We start from the raw sequence: 23,644 nt of genomic DNA, 5'->3' as shown, positions 1-23,644 counted from the left end.
CGTCTCCTGTGTGACGTAGTTTTCCCTTCGCCCAGACTCACAGTTGCCCTGGGCAACAGTCGAGCAGTCAGGGAAGAGAAGCATCTGTAAGTAGGCCCAAAAAAGGACCAAAGGTGACCAGACATCCCATGTAAAACAAGTTAATTCCTATTCCGGACTACCTTCCCGTTTGCGGGATTAGAGACAGCAGGTTTCCCGTCCCTTATTTTGCTGGGACGTCTGGTCACTTACCTAGGTGGACAGGAGTTTAGAGCTCCGAAAATCCCTGTTCTGCCCGAAAGTTGCATTTGACACTTCTGAATAGGGTCATGGCAGAAGGATGGGAATAGCTTGCGCCCCCCTTGCCCCAGGGAGTACCCATTCTGACAGGAGTCGAGAAGTGAGGTGAGTGTCCCTTGGTTCCGAACCGTGGGTCAGATCCGAGCGGGCCCCAGGGCCCTGGGAGACCGAGAGTCCCGGAGGAGAGCAAGGCTCAGAGTAGCTTCCGCTGGAAGAAGGTTTTCTTTCCGGGCTGGCCAGGCGGCAGCCCTCCCTCCCTCCGCCCCTTTGAGGCTCCCTGTGGGGCGAGGCCGCTCAACCGGCTCCCCTCGCCTAGCTGCAGCAAGTCGAGACGGGAGGGGCCTGGGTGCGGGCCGCCGGGCGGAGCCCCTAACTCTAGCAAAGTGCAGCTCCTGACCACGCCCCCGCAAATTCTGTTAAGTACTTTCACCCCCTGACCTTTGAGGATGGAGAATTCTGGAACTTGAGGAAATCGTTTTACGTTCCCAGCTACGAAGGAAAAAGATGGTTACCCACCACCGCGGCAACACCTCTAAGTCTTATTTCCCCACTTCCTGTCTTCAGATTCTGAATTTTCTCCCTTTGTTTCTCTGGTGAGAGTTTGTAAGCACTGACTGCCATTCTGAAAGAAAGTATACTGTTCTAATCCTGCAAGTCAACGGTGTATTAAACAATTCAATGTTTGTGAATATTCGTTTCGTGTTAGTTTTACATGACTCTTTACCACAAGTGTCTCACATTTATCTCATATAGTTCCTTCTGTAGGTTTGAGTCAACACCTGTCAGTCATCTTCGTAATACCGGCTTGGATACCTAAAGCTGCGGGGAAAAAGGATCAGGAGAACTTTCAGGTAAACTGAAAATGGTTTATATCCACGCTAGTCCACAACAAGGGTGCACACCTACATTCTTTGCTGAATTTCTTTTTATATTCTTAGTATTCATTCTCTAGCCAAAATGGACTTTTCTTGTTTCTAACAAGATTAATCACTGAAGCACCAACGTTTTGTGATTCTGTATCCATGTCCTAGTAACCTTGGAGATTTGTGTCCAGATTTTCCCCAGCAGGAAGTAATTTCCTCTGAGCTTACCTAGCATTTTTCTGAACCTCTTTTATGACAACCATTGTTTTATATAACAGCTGCTTGTGTTCTTAGCTTCTCTGCCTTGCATGTGTGCTAAGTTGCTTCAATTGTGTCCAATTCTTTGTGACTGTATGAACTATAGCCGGCCAGGCTCTTCTGTCCAGGCAAAAATACTGGAGTGGATTGCCATGCCCTCCTCCAGGGGATCTTCCCAACCTAGGGATCAGACTCAGATGTCCTGCATTAGCCCACCAGTGCCATCTGGAAAGCCCAGTTTACTCCTAAATAGAATGGTTTGTATCAGATTTATCAGCCTATTATTTTACCCTACACATTATTTTGATAAATACTGAAAGATTGAATATTGGGTGTCTCCTGGATGCCCAGTATGCTTGCCAGCAACTTCAGTTTTAGGGAATTTCGGTTTATCAGAATTTGAGCATAGTTCCTGCTACTCAACACAATTTCTTCCCCCAATATTTTATCAAAGAAATATTCATACATTAAAAGTTTAAAGAATGCAACAAACATTCATATACCTATCACCTAGATCCAACAGTTGTTAACATTGTGCCATATTTATTTCATTTCTTCTCGCACACTTTTTGTCATTGAGACATTTGGAAATAGGTTGCAGATGCCTGTTGTTAAGTAGACATCTCTAAAATTCCCAACATGTATTTCCTAAGAATTCTAAAGTTCTCCTGGAAAACATAATATTATTATCACAATTAAGGAAGTTAACAATTCTATAGTCTTTAGAATCCAGTCTGTATGTACATATGTTTTCCCATTTGACCCAAAAATGTCTTCTATACCTTCTCCTCCTCGCAAAAAAACAAAACTCAAGATCCAGTCATGGTTTATGTACTGTATTTCAGTATTATAACTATTTACCCTTAATCTAGAACAGTCACCCCATTTTTTCTTCACATGTAACATTGTCATTTTGAAAAATTCAGGCCAGGGGTCTTTTTGACCGTCTCCTTTTTCTTATTTCCCGTACATCAGAAGTTGGTCTGGAGGCGTGCTTACATCCAATTTAATGGTTTTGCCAGACTACTTCAAAGTAAGAAAACTAAAAGTTTTCATCCTTTTCCAATCATGATTGCTGCTGCTGCTAAGTCGCTTCAGTCGTGTCTGACTCTGTGCGACCCCATAGATGGCACCCTGCCAGGCTCCCCCATCCCTGGGATTCTCCAGGAAAGAATACTGGAGTGGGTTGCCATTTCCTTCTCCAATGTGTGAAAGTGAAGTCACTCAGTCATGTCCGACTCCTAGCGACCCCATGGACTGCAGCCTATCAGGCTCCTCCATCCATGGGATTTTCCAGGCAAGAGTACTAGAGTGGGTTGCCATTGCCTTCTCCACCAGTCATGATTAAATCTTCCCAAATGCAGCTACTCTTACCCATACCATGAGCTGCTCATTAAATCCATGCCAGTTCTCAGCATACCACTTTCTATCATGTCCTACAAAGAACAGTTTAGCATTTAATCCTCTTGTCTATGGAGACTGTATTAGTACCATGCACTGGCAGCATAGACTGTCTCAGTTCAGTTCAGTCGCTCAGTTGTGTACAACTGTTTGCAACCCTATGGACTGCAGCACACCAAGCTTCCCTGTCCATCACCAACTCCTGGAGCTCGCTCAAACTCATGTCTGTCGAGTCAGTGATGCCATCCAATGTAGAGTGTGTTAGTACCCTGCACTGGCAACATAGACTGTCTACCTTTTGATAAATTGTTGCTGCTACTTTGCCTTCACTTGGAGCTGATGCAATGTCATCTACAGCAGAGTGTACTGATGTCAGCATAGTTTCATGAGTTTCATCTCCTGGCACCCCAAAGACTGTTGATGAAAGGTGTGTGGGCCTTGCAATTCAAATACAGATGAATCTTGATGTTATCAAAGCAGATACTGAGGCAAGTACTGGCCATATGGCTGCATTCCAATTTCTGCAGTATTATTTTTCTCCCTGAAATTCTCCTGCAAGTCTTAATTGGTCCTGGTGTTTTTGTGATGGCTTGTTGGTAGCATTCATCAGAGCCTATTAAAAATTGCAAAATCAAGATTATACTTAGCACTGAGTACACAAAGAACATTCTGTGTTCAGTGGATATACAGATGTCTGTAGAATTTAATTCATGATCACAAGAGGAAAACTCCCAGGACAGCCAAGCTTTTGTACTCCTCCTATCCTAGACTTACAGTTGATCATGAAAGATAAGCGGAAGGAAGAAAATTCTCTGAGAGGGCAGATACTCTTAGATTGATACAGAATATTTTTAGTCTTCGCATTGGAATTTAAGTAATGCACTCCATCAATCACTTTTTTTGTATTCTAGATTCAAGTAAAGCTAAATAATATACTAATTAAGACCACAGATTTTAGAATCAGACCTGGGTTTCAGGAACAGGGATATTCATTAACTGATGACTTTGAACAGTTTACTCATTCTGTTTATCATCTATTACATAGAAGTGTAAAACCTCAGGCTTGTTGAACAGAGTGAGTCAAACACACATAAAATGCATCAGCATATTGTGTAGCACATGGTGTATAGACAGTGTATGATAGTTATTATTGGTAACTTCTAAAGCAGTCCAATCTGAATATATTGTTGGCATTAAATATTTATTTATTGAATGAATGAATCTAAGACAGTGGTTCTCCAACTTTAATGTGGGGAACTTAAAAATTAGAGATTCTAATTCAGTGAATCTGGGGAAGGCTCCAGAAAAATCTGTATTGTTAATAATCATCCAGGGGATTTTGATAAGGTGATCCAAGGGTCAGGCTTTCAGAAACACTGAGTAAAGTATCAAACAATTCTTTATTTCCCTTTCTTTGCATTCTATTGAAGTAACTACATATCTCTGATGCTGAGAATATAAAAGATACCTTTTTTTAAAAAAGGCTTAACCCTTTTTTAAAGCGTTAATAGCTAATGTTTTTAGGATCACTTTTAGTACTGGATTTTGAAAAAGCAAAAATTATTAGTAAAAGGCATTTTGCATGAGTAGGACATGTCATTTTCTGCTAACTTAACAGTAGTGTCTGCTACTGGAGAGTAACATAACCAATGGCATCATCCAAGTTCACTCACGAAGAGCAGTTCCTGTTCTTAGGCCTAGGCACGTTCCAGAAGGTAGACTCTGCACATATTATTCACATGAGTCTGGGTTAATTAGCCAAACTGAACATGTTGCAACATTTTTCTACTAGCAGATGCCAGATAGCAAAACAGAGTAGAATCTACTGTAGTTTCCAACTACATGACATATAATGTTATTTGGCATCGCCACTTGAACATTATCAATCCAAGTTAAGCACTCTGCCAGCACGTGGTCAATCACTTGAGTGAGAGAGAACATTACTACTTTGTATCTGCTGAAAAACACCTTATTTGGGGGCTCCCTCTCACGTTTGTCTCATGCTGGTTTACATTCAGAAGTCTAATATGTGTTTGAAAATTTATCTATCAGTCAACCACACAAGTCTTGCATCAGACAAAAGACAGATTTTTTCGTTTTTATTCCTACCGTTCCTCCCATCCCCATCAACAACCTGCAGTAAGCATTCAGACACTGAGCTCTTCCTGTGTGCTAGGGCTGGTTAATGGCTTTGTGTGAATTATGTCATTTAATAAGGCATCTAAAGTCAGTGCTATTGTAAACTGTATTTTAGAGATAAAACCGAAGTTTAGAAAATTAAATAATTTGTTTAAATGACTAATTTGACTCCAGACCCTTCTCTAAACAGCTACACTGTCTTTATCTCTTTTTACCACCACCCTACCACTATTTACCATCTTTCCGTATCCTTGTTAGGTCATTATATCCACTCCATAGCTTATACTACTGTGCAGCCGCCTGTCTAGGCCTCCCGTCTTTTTTACCTTCCAAACTCATTGGGTTAGAACCTAATTCATAGTCTTTACCCTTCCCTCCTAGCTTGTCCCTCTTATCTGTCCTCAACTTGAATTGATACCTGCACCATCTACTCAGGCATGTTAGCTTAAAATCTCAGTCATCCTTGATCATTTTCTTATCACCCAAAGTGGTATTGGGGAATGGCAGAGGAGACTTGAATCTCAACTTCTTTTTGTTCTTTAATTGTTTTATTTTTTAAATATAAATTTATTTATTTTAATTGGAGGCTAATTACCTTACAATACTGTATTGGTTTTGCCATACATCAACATGAATCCACCATGGGTGTACACGTGTTCCCCATCCTGAATCCCCCTCCCACCTCCCTCCTTGAATCTCAACTTCTTATATCTTTGAATACCTCAAGTATCTTCTCCTCATACTGATCAGTATTGCTGATTTTGTTCATATCCTCATCATCCTACCTAAACAATAGCTTCCTTACTAATCGTCTTGCCTCTAGTCTCTCTTCTGTTTTTCCTTTTTATCTAGAATGTGTGTCTCCAAAAAAAAAAAAAAAAAAATCATATGTCGTATTTCTACTCAAAGCCATCCAGTAGCTCCCTCCTGTTTATAAAGTTCAAACTCCAAGGCATGCCATTCAAGGCTGAACATGAACTGGCCTCCACCTGGTTGACCCTACCATGATATGTGCACTGTATATACATTGTAATCTAGCCATTCCTCCAAGCTTTTTTTTTCAAATGCTTCTTTCTTTGAGCACATTATTCACTTTATCTGGAACACCCTCCCTTTGCTACACAGCCACTTCTTTGGATAGTAAATCCCCATGCATCCTGGAACTAGTTCCAACGTCATGTGTAATAATTATTCCTGAGAGATCACCACTTTCACCTGTACAGAGCCAAGTTATTCATGGTTTTGGTTTCTTAAGGCACAATAGATATGCTTTTATTAAAGTATGTTGCATTGAATTGTAATTGTTTATTTACATGTCTCTTCCCCGATCTCACCTCCTCCAGATTCCTCAAGGAGAAGAACAGGTTCTTATCTACTGTATCTCCCACGTTTAGCTGTGATTGGTACATTATAGACAATTAGTATGTTGTTGAAAGAAAAAAATCTGGATAGGCTAGGTACATAGGATCTAAAACTTCTTAATTTTACATTTATTTTCCACTCTAAAGGAATAATTTCCTTGTCATCAAATAGAGCATACTTTCCTACTCCAATCTTTTTCAAAATTTATTTTATTGAAGTATAGTTGATTTACAGTGTTGTGTTAATTTCTGCCGTACAGCAAAGTGACTCACTTATATATGTATATACATTCTTTTTCATCTTCTTTTCCATTTTGGTTTATCACAGGACACTGAATATAGTTCCCTGTGCTACACAGTAGGACCTTGTTGTTTATCCATTCTTTATGTAATAGTTTGCATCTGGTAACCCCAAATTCCCAGTCTGTCCTCCCCCATCCCACTCCCCCTGGCAAGCACAGGTGTGTTCTGTGTGTGTGTCTGTTTCATAAATAAGTTCATTTGTGTCATACTTTAAATTCCACATATAAGTGATATCATATGGTACTTGTCTTTCTCTTTCTGACTTCACTTAGTATGATCATCTCTAGTTGTGCTCATGTTGATGCAGATAACATTATTTCATCCTTTTTTATGACTGAGTAGTTGTCTATTATGTACACATACCACAACTTCTTTATCCGTTCATCTGTTGATGGTCATTTAGATTGTTTCCATGTCTTGGCTATTGTGAATAGTGCTGCTATGGACATAGGGGTAAATATGCTGAAAATTTTGTCCTTTGCAACTTATCATAAGTTTAAACTTACGATAACAGTTTATATGTCTACCTGGAAATGTGTAAAAGAGTACCTAATTTTTCTGCTAGTTTTTCAAAATCTCTTTGGGGGTTATGCAAGGATAAAATTTGAGGACCACAAATATACATTCTTAAGTTTCAAAAGGACACTCTAGTACTCTTGTCCAGTCCTACTCCCACAGTTTAGTTTGGTTGTAATAGTAAATCTAGGTTGGTCCTCAGACTAAATCACTCTAGAGATTTTTAACTTCTTCAAGTTCTGTGACTAATTTATGCTATCAATATGTGTATAATTGACTTACTAATCCTGCCTAGACCTACTGCTGCTGCTGCTGCTGCTAAGTCGCTTCAGTCGTGTCCGACTGTGCGACCCCATAGACAGCAGCCCACCAGGCTCCCCCGTCCCTGGAATTCTCCAAGCAAGAAGACTGGAGTGGGTTGCCATTTCCTTCTCCAGTGCATGAAAGTGAAAAGTGAAAGTGAAGTCGCTCAGTCATGTCTGACTCCTGGCGACCCCATGGACTGCAGCCTACCAGGCTCCTCCGTCCATGGGATTTTCCAGGCAAGAGTACTGGACTGGGGTGCCATTGCCTAGACCTAAGTGCCTTTCGATTTTCACTCAACTTAGTAAAACAACTTAGTAAAATTTTTCATGACAAAGATTTGGTTTCCCTCTGAGTTCTGCATTAATTTTAGACATCTAGCTCAAATGGCTACAACAGGTTTGCTTCTTTTATCATGATTTGAAATGTATTATCCATCAAAATCATTATTTGTGGGGAAAATTACAAAGTGAAGAAACTGGGGGAGAAGGAAACAACAGATTCTTTTCTAATTACCCGGACCAAAAACTTCAAAAATTGAGTGACACTGTATTCTCTCAGCATTAAAAGTTTGCATTCTGTTAGTGTAGGAATTTTAACTTTTGCAATTTAATGTTTTGTTTAAAAAACATGCCTTGACAGTCTGTATCATTTTGAAATCTGTCAGAGTACTCCATTGTATGGTTTTTCCATAATTTATTTGACCTATGACATATGCCTGAACGCAGTGTCCTAATGAACATTCATACTCTTTTATGCAAAGAAATAGAGGAAAATAATAGAATGGGAAAGTCTAGAGATCTCTTCAAGAAAATTAGAGATACCAAGGGAACGTTTCATGCAAAGTTGGGCACAATAAAGGACAGAAATGATATGGACCTAACAGAAGCAGAAGATATTAAGAAGAGGTGGCAAGAATACACAGAACTATACAGAAAAGGTCTTCATGACCCAGATTATCACGATGGTGTGATAACTCACCTAGAGCCAGACATCCTGGAATGCGAAGTCAAGTGGGCCTTAGGAAGCATCACTAGAAACAAAGCTGGTGGAGGTGATGGAATTCCAGCTGAGCTATTTCAAGTCCTAAAAGATGATGCTGTGAAACAGCTGCACTCAATATGCCAGCAAATTTGGGAAAACTCAGCAGTGACCACAGGACTGGAAAAGGTCAATTTTCATTCCAATCCCAAAGAAAGGCAATGCCAAAGAATGCTCAAACTACTGCACAATTGCACTCATCTCACATGCTAACAAAGTAATGCTCAAAATTCTCCAAGCCAGGCTTCAACAGTATGTGAACTGTGAACTTCCAGATGTTCAAGCTGGATTTAGAAAAGGCAGAGGAGCCAGAGATCAAATTGCCAACATCCGTTGGATCATCAAAAGAGCAAGAGAGTTCCAGAAAAACATCTATTTCTGCTTTATGGACTATGCCAAAGCCTTTGACTGTGTGGATCACAACAAACTGTGGAAAATTCTTAAAGAGATGGAAATACCAGACCACCTTACTTGCCTCCTGAGAAATCTGTATGCAGGTCAAGAAGCAACAGTTAGAACTGGACATGGAACAACAGACTGGTTCCAAATCGAGAAAGGAGTATGTCAAGGCTGTATATTGTCACCCTGCTTATTTATATGCAGAGTACATCATGAGAAATGCTGGACTGGATGAAGCACAAGCTGGAATCAAGATTGCCGGGAGAAATATCAATAACCTCAGATATGCAGATAACAGCACACTTATGGCAGAAAGCAAAGAACTAAAGAACCTCTTATTGAAAGGAGAGAGTGAAAAAGTTGGCTTAAAGCTCAACATTCAGAAAACTAAGGTCATGGCATCTGGTCCCATCACTTCATGGGAAATAGATGGGGAAACAATGGAAACAGTGACAGACTTTATTTTGGGGGCTCCAAAATCACTGCAGATGGTGACTGAAGCCATGAAATTAAAATACGCTTGCTTCTCGGAAGAAAAGTTATGACCAACCTAGACAGCATATTAAAAAGCAGAGACATTACTTTGCCAACAAAGTCTGTCTAGTCAAAGCTATGGTTTGTCCAGTAGTCATGTATGGATGTGAGAGTTGGACTATAAAGAAAGCTGAGTGCCGAAGAATTGATGCTTTTGAACTGTGGTGTTGGAGAAGACTCTTGAGAGTCCTTGGACAGCAAGGAGATCCAACCAGTCCATCCTAAAGGAAATCAGTGCTGAATATTCATTGGAAGGACTGATGCTGAAGCTGTAACTCCAGTCCTTTGGCCACCTGATGTGAAGAACTGACTCATTTGAAAAGACCCTGATGCTGGGAAAGATTGAAGGCAGGAGGAGAAGAGGACGACAGAGGATAAGATGGTTGGATGGCATCACCGACTCAATGGACATGAGTTTGAGCAAACTCTGGGAGTTGGTGATGGACAGGGAAGCCTCGTGTGCTGTAGTCCACAGGGTCACAAAGAGTCAGACGTGACTGAGCGGCTAAACTGAACGCTTTTATCTTTACATACTCATGCTTTGTTTCTTTAGGGATCACTACTAGTAGTAGAATGTTTGGGTCAAAGAAAATATACATATTTGGTTTTCGTAGTAGATACTATAAAATATTTAAGGATACTACAAATTATCCCTCTAAAAATGCTGTACTGACAAACCTGCTCACCAATAGGGAGTGCCCATTTCCCTATATGTTCCCTAACTGTGGATACTATCAGGCATTTTGATTTTTTTGCAATCTCAAAAAACATAACACACACGCCCTAAAATAAGACCACAATGATTTTCACTTTATGAGGCCATAATGATTTTCCTATTTAAAGTATAACCACCACAACCCCCAGCACTCCTAAATCCCCTTAAACTATTTTAGTTTCTGTAACACTACCTTCTGATAGCATTGTTATTTGTTTTTCTCCCTATACACTACACCGTAAGCTCCAAAAGAGCAAAGGTTTTTTTCCTCTTTTATTCACTAATGAATGGTTCCTGGCATGTGGTGGACACTCACATATTTATTGAATTGAATGATGTGACACTTGTATAACATACATGAATTTTATCCATAGCTGGTATGTTTCCTTCTTGGGCCTATCTGTCCCTGGTATTACACACGTCTTACCTTACCAATTAGAAAGTACCCTGAAGGGTAGCCACACTCCATAGGGTGCATTACACCAGGCAAAACACCCATGTTTGGCTATTAGCAGGCCACCTGGGGAAGGATAAAAATGCTCCTTCCTACTCTGGGCTCCCTGGGCAGTTGATTATCAAGACACGGTAGGCTTGGCAGTGCCAGCCAACCAACCAATACCTTGCTTATTTTAGCCCTTCCCTTCCTGTTTCTGTCCTGCCAATGCCTAGGGGAACCTCGGAACAAGAATCAGCCCCAGCAAAGTAGACACTCCACCCAGGCAAGTGACGGCACTGATCTTCCTTACACCGGGTCCAACCCACTCCCTACCGGGCCTTTAGCTCCACACCCTTTCCAGTAACAATGGCAGCTTAATCAGAGAACTAAGGTTTCATAGAGCACCAAGCTTCATTGTTTTCTTCAAGCTAGATTTTGGGTATAGAGAAGAGAAAGCAAAAGATAGTGATTAAATTATGAGTATCTAGAGTTGCTATTTAAATCAGCTAAGATTTAAGTATTTGTTCATCCACCATTTTAGCATTTTGGTGATTAAAAAAATTGGTAATATAAAAATTCTTAGATGCTATGCACTCCTTCACATTTGTCAACATTTATAATGTCTGTCCTCCCTTTCAGTAGCATATCATGTCAGATTTGCACCAAATAAAGGCTTAAGGAATATTTTCGTTGTTCTACCTTTGAGAGGTAAAGTGTTTCTTATATTCATGCTATTCAGAGATCTGCAATGTTTTTGCCCTTCAACATAACCTGGAAAACAGAAATGATCACTCGTTACCACTGGCAGGCCTAAGTAACAGGAAGGAAAGAATGTGTCAGAAGGAGAAGCAGCCGTGCATTGAGTAAATTGCATTTATCTCAGATTCTAGGTAGTGTGATGCATTGCTTTATTCCTGGTCCATTCCCTACTTCATCTTCCTTCCCAGACAGAGCAGAATAGGGGTAAGTTTTGATGACCGTTCTGGAAAGCAGATAAAGCTTTCTCAGGAACTTTAGATCTTTCAGAATAGAAATTTGAACAAGAAGGGGAAAAGGCTTGGTGGATGGAGAGTAGGAAACTTTTATTAGGAATGTCAAAATAGTGGTAATGGGAATAAGACCAGCAGCAGCTTCACTTTATTATAACTAATTTGCAGTGGGTGGTAAAGGCAGGCACCAAGCCAGCATCATCACATTATAGATAATAAATCTTTCTTCTGTGGTGGTGTTGTGAAAGATATACAGTAAGTTGCATCAGTGTGGCAAAATATCACAAAATGGGTGGGACTGTCTAGAGAAGCTTCTGTATTTGGAAGGGGATTATGCTAAAAATTACAGTCCAGAACACCTTGAACATACTAATACATAGCATGGCATAAACTGGGATGTAACACTGGAAACATGTCACTAGCCAGAGATGACATACACACTGGGATCTGCATAACAAAATACTCACATGAGGGTATTCACTGGCACTTCAGCATATAGTATTAATATATGTGTATTAGAGGAAAATAGTAAACTGAAAGCACACCTCACTTCTGGTATTCAGAAGCCAGTTTCACCTGTGTGTGTTGCTTCCTTACAAATTGCAGCTGTGTAGCCAGTAACTGATCCTTAAGTTGCTTTTTGTCATTAAAGCAAAGGAATTAAAGCAGAAATCGGTTGTTAGCTACTGAAAGAAGTGTGAATGTTAGGCAGTATTTGCATAGTACTGCCTCCTTTCCCTAACAGCCTGGCATAGGCCACCTCCCAAACTGTCTTGTCTTTTATCATCATCTACCACTCAGGAGATGCTATCAGCTGCACATAAATCCTTTTGTTTTCCCTCAGCTACACAGATACCTGCTAACTGCTAAGTCACTTCAGTTGTGTCCGACTCTGTGTGACCCCACAGACGGCAGCCCACCAGGCTCCCCCGTCCCTGGTATTCTCCAGGCAAGAACACTGGAGTGGGTTGCCATTTCCTTCTCCAATGCGTGAAAGTGAAAGGTGAAAGTCAAGTCGCTCAGTCGTGTCCGACTCTTCGCGACCCCATAGACTGCAGCCTACCAGGCTCCTCCGCCCGTGGGATTTTCCAGGCAAGAGTACTGGACTGGGGTGACACAGATACCTACTAGATGATTAATTATCTTTGCTTGAAAAACTTAAGCCCTACCAATTTTCACTAAGAGGGGAAAAATTTAGAACATGCAGCCTTCCAGTTAACACCACCACTGATGAACAAAAGTTGACAAAGTCTGCATGCTTACATGAACTATCTCAACCTTGTTTCAGTGGAAAGACTCACAGGTAATTAAAAGAAAAATTATGCAAGGATAGGATAGTTCATTTTCTATACACATTGTGATTTTACTTCTTAAACTACAATGGAAATCTCTCAAGAAATATGCTTTGGGAATTCATTCTTGAATAATATTTGTTTTCTCATTGAAGGACGAGACTGTATCCAACATTTCAGATATGGCAGAAACGAAGTCGATGTTCCGGGAAGTTCTTCCAAAACAAGGTATCTAAATCACAGATGCTTTGGTCATAGAATATTATTGTTTGCTGCTTTAGTCGTTTAGTTGTGTCTGAGTCTCTTGCAACCCCATGGACTGTAGCCTGCCAAGCTTCTCTGTCCATGGGATTTTCCAAGCAAGAATACTAGAGTGGGTTGCCATTTCCTTCTCCAATATTATACATATAACAGTGTCATAAAGCAGACTCAATAGCTAGACATCTTGTAACCATTTTGTGTTATATAGATGCCACAGATACTCTCCGCTTTCACTATGCTTTTGTCATGAGTAGTTTGTAAAGGAGTAATCCATTGCTTTTTTGCCCCCAGTAAAAGGATGTAAGATGATGGTTTGTTTCTTAAATGTAGAAATCCTATTATTCTCAAGATTGGTGATAACAAGAAGAAATTTAGTGACAAAAATAGCACGATAATTTACCATAATACTAAGGTCCGAAAGTGAGGGAAAAGGAACCTGTAACAAAAGCTGAAGGTTTAAGGTAAACATTCAGTAATTTGAATATTCATGTTAATACCATATCTTACTAGGTACTTGATTTCCCATTTAATTGAAGTATATAGTTGGTTTACAACTATACAAGTGTATAGCAAGTTTTATATACAATTTATACATACATATTTAATTACCTTGTTTTTTTTCAGATTCTTTTCTCGTAGGTTATTACAAAATACTGACTATAGTTCCAGGTTGTATATAGTAGATTCCTGTAGGTCCTTTTTGTTTGTATGTTCTATATATAGTGGTGTGTGTGTGCTGATCCCAAACTCCTGTTATCCCTTCTCCACCTTTTCCTTTTGGTAACTAAGTTTGTTTTCTATGTCTTTTTGGTCTGTTTCTGTTCTATATTTAAAAGTTCATATTTTTTTTTTTAGATTCCACATATAAATGATATCTTTGTCTGACTTCCTCCTCTTAGTATGGTCCATCCATGTTGCTGCAAACGGCATTATTTCAGTCTTCTTCATGTTAATACTCCACACACACAGTCTTGTTTATCCATCTGTAAGTGGACATTTAGGGTGCCTGCATATGTTCATTAGAGAAGGAAATGGCAACCCACTCCAGTGTTCTTGCCTGGTGAATCCCAGGGACGGGGGAGCCTGGTGGGCTGCTGTCTATGGGGTCGCAGAGTCGGACATGACTGAAGCGACGCAGCAGCAGCATGTGTTAGCTATTGTAAATAGTGCTGCAATGAACACTGGGGTGCCTTTCTTTTTTCAAATTGCAGTTTGCTTCAGACACATGCCTAGGAGTGGGATTGCAGAACCATGTGGTTAACTCTATTTTTAGTTCCTTAGGGAACCTCCATACTGTCCTCCATAGTGGCTGCACAAATTTGCATTCCCACCAACAGTGTAGGTGGGAATGTATGTATAACTTGTATATAAAATTTGCTGTACACTTGAATAGTTGCTTCCATGGTGGCTCAGCTGGGAAAGAATCCGCCTGCAATGTGGGAGACCTGGGTTCCATCCCTGGATTGGAACGATCCCCTGGAGAAGGGAAAGGCTATGCACTACAGTATTCTGGCCTGGAGAATTCCATGGACTGTGTAGTCCATGGGGTTGCAAAGTTGGACACTACTGAGCAACTTTCAACAGTGTAGGAGGGTTCTCTTTTCTCCACACCCTCTCCAGCTTTTATTTGTAGATATTTTGATGGTGGCCATTCTGATTGGTGTGAGGTGATACTTCATTGTAGTTTTGTTTCTCTCGAATTAGCTTCTTGTGTCTTTTGGCCATCTTTTGAGAGAAATGTTTATTTAGATCTGCCCATTTTTTGATTGGGTTTTTATATTGAGCTGTATTAGCTATTGGTGTATTTTGAAAATTAATCACTTTTTAGTCACATCATTTGCAAACATTTTCTCCCATTCTATAGGTTGTTCGTTTTATGGTTTCCTTTGCTGTGCAAAAGCTTTTGAGTTTAATTAGGTCCCATTTGTGTATTTTTGTTATTTCTATTACTCTAGGAAGTGTATTCCTCTGCTGTCTCATTTTCTCTTAATTTCTTTTTTATGTATATGGAAGGTTATTTATGTTCCTTGACCTTGGAGAAGTGACCCTCTGTAGGGGATGTCCTGTGTGTCCCACCCAGCCTTACACTCTCGTCACCTAGCAGTCCAGGGACCAGCTAGTCCCAGGGAAGGTTCTGATCTGTTTGTGAACTCAGTTCCCAGGCTGCTGGATGCTAGTTTTCTTGCTTCTGGAGTCTACCCGCTGGTGGTTGAGCCTGGTCCAGAGGCTTGAGCAGGCTTCCTGGTGGAAATGGCCTATGCTTGGCAACACTGTTGGGTAGAGCTCAGCCTTGGTTCTCTGACGGGCAGTGGTAGTGCCGTATCAAGGGACGTGACCAGAGGTGGCTGTGGGCTCAGGAAGTGTTTAAGCAGTCTGATGGCGGGGAGGGGATGTTCCTGCTTTGTTGTTTGGCCTCAGGGGTCCCAGCACTGGAGCCTACGGGCTGTTGGGTGGCATCAGGTCTTGGTGCCAAATGGCAGCCTCTAGGAGAGCTCATGCCAATGAGCGTTCCCTAATGTCTCCACTACCAGTGTCCTTGTCCTCACAGTGAGCCAGTCACCCCACACCTCCCCAAAAGAGCCTCTTAAGACCAGCAGGTATGACCCACGGTCCTATGAAGTCAGTGCACTTTTGCCCTGGGTCCCAGTGCACGCACGCCCGTCCGTGTGTGTCCTCCAGGAGTGGAGCTGCTGTTTCCCCCAGTCCTGTGGCAGTCCTGCACTCAAGCCCCACTGGACTACAAAGCCAAGTGCTCTGGGGGCTCTTCCTCCTGATGCCAGACCCCCAGGCTGGGGAGCCTGATGTGGGACTCAGTCCTACGGGAGAACTTCTGCAATATAATTGTTCTCCAGTTTGTGGGTCCCACCTGGGGGGTATGGGGTTTGATTATATTGTGAGTGTGCCCTTCCTACCATCTTGTTGGGTTTCTTCATGTCTTTGGATGTATCAACAGAATATCTTTTTTGGTAGGTTTGCGTCTTTTTTATTGATGGTTGGTCAGCATTCAGTTGTGACTCTGGTGGGCTTCTACCCTGCCATCTTGTCCCCCTAAGTATTTTTATGTATGTTGTATTTCCTTCCATTTTTTTTGTTTGTTTGAAATTCAACATCTGACACAAGAAGTTGTGTCCCACGGCAACTTATAATTTTAGGTTGAAAATTCAAAACCTTTCTCATGAACTTCCTAGTATTAAATGATGCTTTTATATTTTTATATTAAAGATATGTTACAAGGATAACTGTAAGAACAAGAGATTTTAAATGACAATGTATTAAATTTTTAAACTGCAAATCCAAACTACCAAACAGCTGTATTTATCTCACTCTGATTTTTATTTCTTTTTAAACTTAGGGCAGTTGTATGTAGAAGATATAACCACAATGGTGCTATGTAAACCCAAACTTTTACCATTAAAATCTCTGACTCTGGAAAAACTGGAGAAAATGCAGCAAGCAGCACAGGATACAATTCACCAACAGGAAATGACAGAAAAGGAACAGAAAATAACTCACTGAACAATGGCAAGTAACTCACTGAATGATAACTAGCACTTCTACAGAACACCCTACACCTTTCTATTAACAAGAGCTGAAAATAATCTGCATCTGTATGCTGAAAACAGTATGTATTAATAAAAGATAGTATCCCTATAAAAAAAACCAGATTACTAACATTTGGATTGTGAATTTAAACACTGGTTTGTATTGAATATAAGCAATTTTAAAACTTTGAAAAGCTTGGGTTAAAAATAAAACAAAATCTGGGTTCAAACTACAAATTACTGTTCACCATTCCTATCAGTTTTCTAGATAACATTCTTAGTTAGGCACAGTGAGTAAATGCAACTTCTTTTACAGTCATCCTGTACATGGTTTTAAAAACTGAACTAAGCTTTTTAATTATACTGACTTTAAGGACTTACCTTGCCACCTTTGTCTTCAGGTATCAAAACATAAAACCCTAAAAATGGAAATTAATAAGGACTTGAAAGAGCCCATGAAGTAAAATGAACATAAATTTGGAAGTTTTATTTCTAAAAGACTGTAGCTAGACCTGTAATGGGTATATTCCTAGGAAAACCTTTGTAAATTCTGAATATAATTCTTGGTTGGTTTGCTACAGTTGGTAATAGACAATTTAAATTAGTATGGACCTTTAGGCCTTGCTGAGTAATTAGGCTCTGCAAAAGAGGTTAGAAATGTGAACTTCCCTTAGATTACTGTTATCAGTAACTACTATTTTCTCATACACTGACTAAATGTAAAACTTTTGAGTCTTTGAAGAATAATTTTTCTAACTACAAGCACTACTTGGTAATAGAACTTAATGATGAAAGGTATATACTTTTAGAAATTTCATTAAGTTCTAGATAAGATAAAAAACAAGGAAGTGTGCAAGAATTTCCCAAGTATAATATTAAAATAATTTATTTACTACTGTACTCTTGTTTTAAAAGTTTGCCAGGAGCAAAGTTTAACTGGGTTCAAATATGCTCTTTTATATGATTTAAAATTTGCTGTGGGAAATAAATTTTTTAAAAGATCTAAAATAAATGCACTCCAAATAAAGAATCAACACTGCTTCACATGTTTTATTTTGTCATACATTCTTCTAGAACTGGGTTCATTTTTCCAGTTTTGTAGAAAAATAGATGTTCCAGCCACCATTTACTTAACTGTCTAGTCTTTAAGACCAAGCAATATGTTTTCTGGAAAGATGAATAAGTCTCACAACTAGCTCATTTTTAAAAAATTCTTTGAAACAAAGAAATAACTTTTTTTTTTTTTTAACTCCCAAAGCACAGTATTTCAACAGCAGCAGCCAACATGGGGTTTTAGCAGCTTAACTTGACCCCCTAAATAAAGCTTTGTATAAACCAGTGATTTTACTACAAAAACACTGTCCTTGAAAGAAAGGAGTGGCAGTCAGACATCAATGCAAAACTTGGAATGATTAGGTCATAAACATGGCACTTACAAAAGGTAGCTTATGAGAATATCCCACTTAAGAAGTGGTTGCTTTTCTGTCCCTCCTTTACACCCTCAAATTAAAAAACAGAGAAAAGAAAGGAAAAGAAAAAAAAACACTTCCTTTAAAAATTTCAGACATGCCTTGTACCCAAAACAAGTGCTTTAAAAAAAAAAGAAAAAAACCTGTGCTAACAACTCTTACAATTCAGATATATATATTTTTTATAACATCTAAGACTGCAAGAGTTCTTTATTCAGTAGCTCTCTGGTTTAAGACGACCTCCATCTCCTTCACTTACAAAACGTTTTCTACCCCTGTAATGAAAAGAACAAAAACATGTAAACAGATACAAATTTTGACTACAGTCAATTAAAATAATTAAAAACTTCATCTTTTTTTGTCATTAACTTTTGAATAGTTTGTCATTTAAATTTTAAAAAGTCAGCATGCCTAAGTCTTTTGAAAAGACCTTACTGGTTACATACCCTAGAACATACCAAATGAACTACTTAATCTGAGCATTTTTTAGTTAAACAAAAGCTCAATTATTGAAATAAGTTCACTGTTCAAATGAAGTCATGTAAGAAAAAAAAATACAAATATGGCAAACATTTTGCTGTTTGGAAATTTAATACAAACACACGCCAAAATTATTGCGAGTTCGGTTCCAGACTGCCTCAATAAAGCGAATCACGTGAGTTTTTTGGTTTCCCACTGCATATAATGTTTACATAAATCTGTGGCCTATTAAGTGTGCAATATCATTATGTCTAAAACCCCAATGTACATATAATAATTTAAAAATACTTTATTGAGGAAAAATGCTAACCATCATCCAAACTTTTAACAAGTCTAATCTTTTTGCAAGTTGAGGGTTAGAAATACTCTGAGAACTACCAAACTGTGACACGCAGACATAAAGTGAGCAAATGCTGTTTGGGAAAATGGCACCAACAGACTTGTCAATGCAGGGTTGTCACAAACCTTCAGTTTGTTAAAAAACAGTATCTGTAAAGCACAATAAAATGAGACATGCCTGTATTTATTTCTACTATGTTATTAATATTATTTGAAAGCTAAACATTGAACCAAATAGGAAATACCAACATGATTGGGAACTATGAAAACTAAAGCTACAGAACCTATAAAATATCTATGTTTTAAAATGGTTTTTAATTTTTTCTCAGATACAGAAAAGCCATAACCTGAATGTGGAAAAACAGAGTCAATTTAATTCCTGTATATACCCCATTTTGAACTTTATGCCATTTCAAACTCAAGATGCCTTCCTCTACAGCTACATGTAGTAACAACAGCCCAAGAGGAACAGTCACAGCAGCTGAAAGCAGTAAGTGCTCAACAGAGCTTGGGCAGAATTGGTCCTTATTTCTTCTCTGACCCTAGACCAATATGCACAGGCATTCAAGGTCACACACAAATGTGCACTTTGCCCAAATAAGCAAAAAAAGAGAGGATAAAAAGTTAAAGTTGTATGGAATTCACAGAAAGTTTAGACATCTCTCCAAATGATCCTTGAAAGTAAGGCCATAATAGAAATCACTAGTTAAGACTTTTGAAGAGAGGCTGAAAAACTTTTTAAAAAGTGAAAGTGAAGTTGCTCAGTTGTGTCCAACTCTTTGCAACCCCATGGACTGCAGCCTACCAGGCTCCTCTGTCCATGCGATTTTCCAGGCAAGAATACTGGAATGGGTTGCCATTTTCCTCTCCAGGGGATCTTCCCAACCCAGGGATCGAACCCGGGCCTCTTGCACTGCAGGCAGACACTTTCCCGTCTGAGCTATCAAAGGACAGTGCCAAAGTGTTGACTCCTTTTCATATTAAGGGGTATTTATGAAAGGGGTATGTATTGCAGCTATATTTTCCTGAACATAAAGGCTTCATACTATAATATTAGGAGATCAAGGGTGGAAATGAAGCAGCAAGTAGCAAAAAGCCTTGCCAAAGTTGACAGTTTATACTGATGTACACCACTTTGCACATTAGTACATAAAGGATGCCACCACCAAGTAGAAATACACATTTTCAGACATTTTTATCAAAGCCATTAAAAAGTATCTCCACCATTATCTTGTCCTTCTCTCTTAATGGCTTCTGAACTTTGTAAGCAAAGGACAGCCTTAAGTATTTTTTGAGATTTCTCACAATGCACTTACATAAAAGTATGCAAAGTTTGAAATTTCTTCAGAAAAAAATTACAAAAACTTAAAATATACATAAAGGAGACCACACAATAAGTTTCTTCTTTGTTTTAGTCGCTTTATGTCCAACTTGCAACCCCATGGACTGTAGCCTCCCAGATTCCTCTGTCCATGGGATATCCCAGGCAAGAATACTGGAGTGGGTAGCCATTCCCTTCTCCAGGGGATGTTCCTGACCAAGGATCGAACCTGTGTCTCCTGCATTGCAGGAGATTCTTTACCACTGAGCCACCTGGGAAGCCCAAACAAGAAGTTTAGCTGTTACTAAACTTTTATATCTATTACAATATAAACTTAAGCTTTAACAATAACAAAAAATCCATCAACTCCTAAAGAGTGTGATCCTACTAGCACATATACCTCCAAAGAATCACACACACACACACACACACACACACACATACACTTTCTAGAGAAGTAAAATGCAATCAGCCCCAATTCTCCATTCTGTGAAGGATCAAAAGGAACCTACATACAGAATAGGAATGAGCTGCTGCTGCTGCTGCTGCTGCTGCTACTGCTAAGTCACTTCAGTCATGTCCGACTCTGTGTGATCCCACAGACGGCAGCCACCAGGCTCCCCCGTCCCTGGGATTCTCCAGGCAAGAACATTGGAGTGGGTTGCCATTTCCTTCTCCAATGCATGAAAGTGAAAAGTGAAAGTGAAGTCGCTCAGTCGTGTCCAACTCTTCGTGACCCTGTGGACTGCAGCCTACCAGGCTCCTCCATCCATGGGATTTTCCAGGCAAAGTACTGGAGTGGGGTGCCATTGCCTTCTCCAATAGGAATGAGCATAGACCTTTAAAGCCGGAAAAAGTCTGGATCCATCCTTGGCTTTTACTATGTGTAACCTTAGAAAAGGTACATTACACTGTCATAAGCCTCAATTTTTTTCATCTTACTGATTAATATCTACTCTGAAATAATCTACTCAGAACAGAGTAAGACACATTTTGTTCCACAAAATTAGCTTCTTTCCAGTGAACTGGGGCTTCATGAGATAGTCCTGTACAGATTTACAAGAGAAAAAGCTTCATGCTTGCTTCTCCATAGACTCAGATGATTTTCCACTAGTGAGTAACTAAAGGGAAGATACTATTATTTTTCAGACAGAATGACAGAAAATTAGCTTAACCTTAAGTACCTCAGTCAGTATTTGATGTTGAGAAAGTAAATAAAGTACCTTGAAGGACAAAGATCTCTGAGTTGTTTGGAAATTATTCCAGCCTGAAAACAATCTTCCACAAATCGCTCAAGCACAGAGTATGAATGTGGGACATCCAGATTAATGTCCGGAATTTCATTGTAAATTCTCTCATAACCCTAGAACAATGAAGTTATATACAGAAGTGTTAGCCCATATAAAATACATAATGCATGTAACCCATCACTGTTATCAAGCTATATTTAAGTCCAAGTGGTCATATTAATTAGACTGAAGTCAGATCTGAACCTTGAAAAGTACAGAGAGTTAAGTACATTTGTTACAGAATATTTAAAACTGTTCTCTCAAAAGAGCTTCCAGCAGACAATGGACACTGGATACATTTCTCCATCTACTGTAATACATTTACTACATTTTAAAAAAAATAAAAGGCAAATAAGAACCTTACCAACATTTTAATAACAATGCATACAATAAAATAGGAATAAATCAAGTACTTTTGTTACAAGTTTGTTTCTCTCTGCTGCTGCTGCTAAGTCGCTTCAGTGGTGTCCAACTCTTGTGCGACCCCATAGATGGCAGCCCACCAGGCTCCCCCTTCCCTGGGATTCTCCAGGCAAGAACACTGGAGTGGGTTACCATTTCCTTCTCCAATGCATGAAAGTGAAAAGTGAAAGTGAAGTCGCTCAATCGTGTCTGACTCTTAGATATAACCAAATTATCATATCTTAGAACTCTTGAGGAAGAACATACACACACACATTTTTAAAATTTAGATTAAAAAAAAGCTGACGTATTTACAACTTCCCAGGAAATGGCTGTAAGAGGTTCAAAACTAAACAGTACCATTAAAAAATATAGAAAAAGGCATAACATTACTAAATAAACCAGAAAGAAAGTTTCATTGACACCTCAGTCTGTATTCAAGCATACAAAATTTAAGATATCAGCCTAAACATGGTTCAAAATGTTATACTTACTCTTTTCATTTGGTCTAGAGTAATGGTGGAAGATTTCCAAAGAGATTTTAATAAATCCAAAATCATCTTAAATGTACTTTCTCCAGTTGACTCTAAAACCATTACAATGGCCTAAAAATTGAATAAATGATTGAATTATTGCTCATTTTCATATAAGAAACTGCTCCTAAAATCTATCAGATCTCTTTTCTCTAATATGTAACCATTAAAAATTATAGAACTCTCCCTTAATATTGTAATTTTTTAAAAATGTGTATTATTAAAGAAGCATTAAGTCTCTGTGGTGCAAAAAGGAACACAATAATTCTCTTTGGAATGCCAAAGTAATCTTACTTCATATACAAGCTCGTGGTGAAAATGAGGTACTTCCAGTTCCTTAAGGCAATGTTCAGCTTCAGACATGTCTCCAGAGAGTAAATACTCTTTCAGCAGCATATCAATCTATCAGATTTAAGAATTGAGATGTTAGTTCTGGATTTTTGAAAACTTCTGCTTTGCCTGAAGATTTACCCTCATCTCAATATATTACATAGTAAATAAGTATAAGTAGGTCACAAACAGTTGTCTAGTAGTCTTGACATAACAGAATTTTTTCACAACTGAAAAGCAAATCATAAAGGGAATAATGCAGTGTTCTGGTGTGCTTTGATAATCACTGAGACTGACGAGTAGACGTGTGTATGGCCTGAGCTGTGGTCATGCTTCAACGCTCCCTGTGAAAAAAGAAGTCACTTTAAATACCACTAGAGGGCACTAACTGAAGTCTCAAAATGACTTTTTAAAGTGGCACAAACTTATTTCCACCAGGATAACCGGAATACTGCAGTGGGAGCCAAAAAATGAGAGATAATAGGGCTTTACTAGACAGAGCAAAGATTCTCTAAATACTGTTCTCTTTCCTCTAAAACTGAAGTTTTGAGGCCCATTTAAAACGTTTGTTAGCAATTCTGCTTCCAGTTACAGCTAAGGAGGTCAAGTCCTGACTCTGTTTAAAGTCACACAAGAATATCTATGGCTCCAGAAAAAAACAAAGAGGATAGTTTTTCAGCACAAGAACTTCAACTAGGAATGTTCTCCCCTATCACTGCCTGTTAAAATCATCTGCACTTAGCAGACACTCAAATGAATGTTAGCTGACTGAATAAAATAATCTTATTTACATATCTTCTACTTCCAAATTCTACAACATATTTCCATAAAAAATAAAATCTGATCAAC

At 39.1% G+C, this 23,644-nt stretch overlaps 3 protein-coding genes and 1 non-coding gene across 9 annotated transcripts in view; 1 reads left to right on the top strand and 3 right to left on the bottom strand.

The window, feature by feature from the left end:
• Positions 1 to 319, bottom strand: part of SHOC2 (SHOC2 leucine rich repeat scaffold protein) — an 87,686-nt gene extending 87,367 nt beyond the window's left edge. The window contains exon 1 of the mRNA XM_010820029.4: positions 232 to 319. The gene's annotated coding sequence lies outside the window, so the exon portion shown is untranslated. The remainder of the gene's footprint in view (positions 1 to 231) is intronic.
• Positions 34 to 17,666, top strand: BBIP1 (BBSome interacting protein 1). Of its 5 annotated transcripts, XM_059882049.1 has the most exons (5): positions 34 to 384; positions 1,033 to 1,130; positions 10,782 to 10,831; positions 12,985 to 13,057; positions 16,443 to 17,666. In XM_059882049.1, the coding sequence occupies exons 4-5, from the start codon at positions 13,012 to 13,014 to the stop codon at positions 16,604 to 16,606; spliced, it is 210 nt and encodes a 69-aa protein (XP_059738032.1). In that variant the 5' UTR covers positions 34 to 384; positions 1,033 to 1,130; positions 10,782 to 10,831; positions 12,985 to 13,011; the 3' UTR covers positions 16,607 to 17,666. The 5 variants fall into 5 exon arrangements, with proteins under 5 accessions (XP_059738032.1, XP_003587940.1, XP_003587939.1 ...); XM_003587892.6 differs by lacking the exon at positions 10,782 to 10,831 and having other exon boundaries at positions 34 to 86; XM_003587891.6 differs by lacking the exon at positions 10,782 to 10,831.
• Positions 17,656 to 23,644, bottom strand: part of PDCD4 (programmed cell death 4) — a 26,640-nt gene continuing 20,651 nt past the window's right edge. Inside the window, exons 9-12 of one of the 2 annotated variants that reach the window (XM_059881804.1) lie at positions 22,760 to 22,867; positions 22,427 to 22,537; positions 21,465 to 21,604; positions 17,656 to 18,376 (exon numbers count right to left, since the gene is read on the bottom strand). In XM_059881804.1, coding sequence (XP_059737787.1) covers positions 18,316 to 18,376; positions 21,465 to 21,604; positions 22,427 to 22,537; positions 22,760 to 22,867 — 420 coding nt within the window. In that variant the 3' untranslated portion in view covers positions 17,656 to 18,315. 2 annotated transcript variants of the gene reach the window in all.
• MIR4680 (microRNA mir-4680) lies at positions 18,244 to 18,319 on the bottom strand. Its single transcript, NR_129539.1, has one exon. It is a non-coding gene; the product is annotated as a microRNA mir-4680 (primary transcript).

The sequence above is a fragment of the Bos taurus genome, chromosome 26, assembly GCF_002263795.3.
Source record: "Bos taurus isolate L1 Dominette 01449 registration number 42190680 breed Hereford chromosome 26, ARS-UCD2.0, whole genome shotgun sequence".
Taxonomy (NCBI): domain Eukaryota; kingdom Metazoa; phylum Chordata; class Mammalia; order Artiodactyla; family Bovidae; genus Bos; species Bos taurus.
The sequence above is the reverse complement of the archived record's forward strand: the minus strand, read 5'-3'. Positions and strand labels throughout refer to the sequence as shown.

Bases quoted from the DNA above. Each gene is read 5' to 3' on its own strand.
- BBIP1 (XM_003587892.6), top strand. From the start codon at position 13,012: ATGGCAGAAACGAAGTCGATGTTCCGGGAAGTTCTTCCAAAACAAG. The intron at 13,058-16,442 runs GTATCTAAATCA...TTTTAAACTTAG, and splicing joins GGAAGTTCTTCCAAAACAAG to GGCAGTTGTATGTAGAAGAT.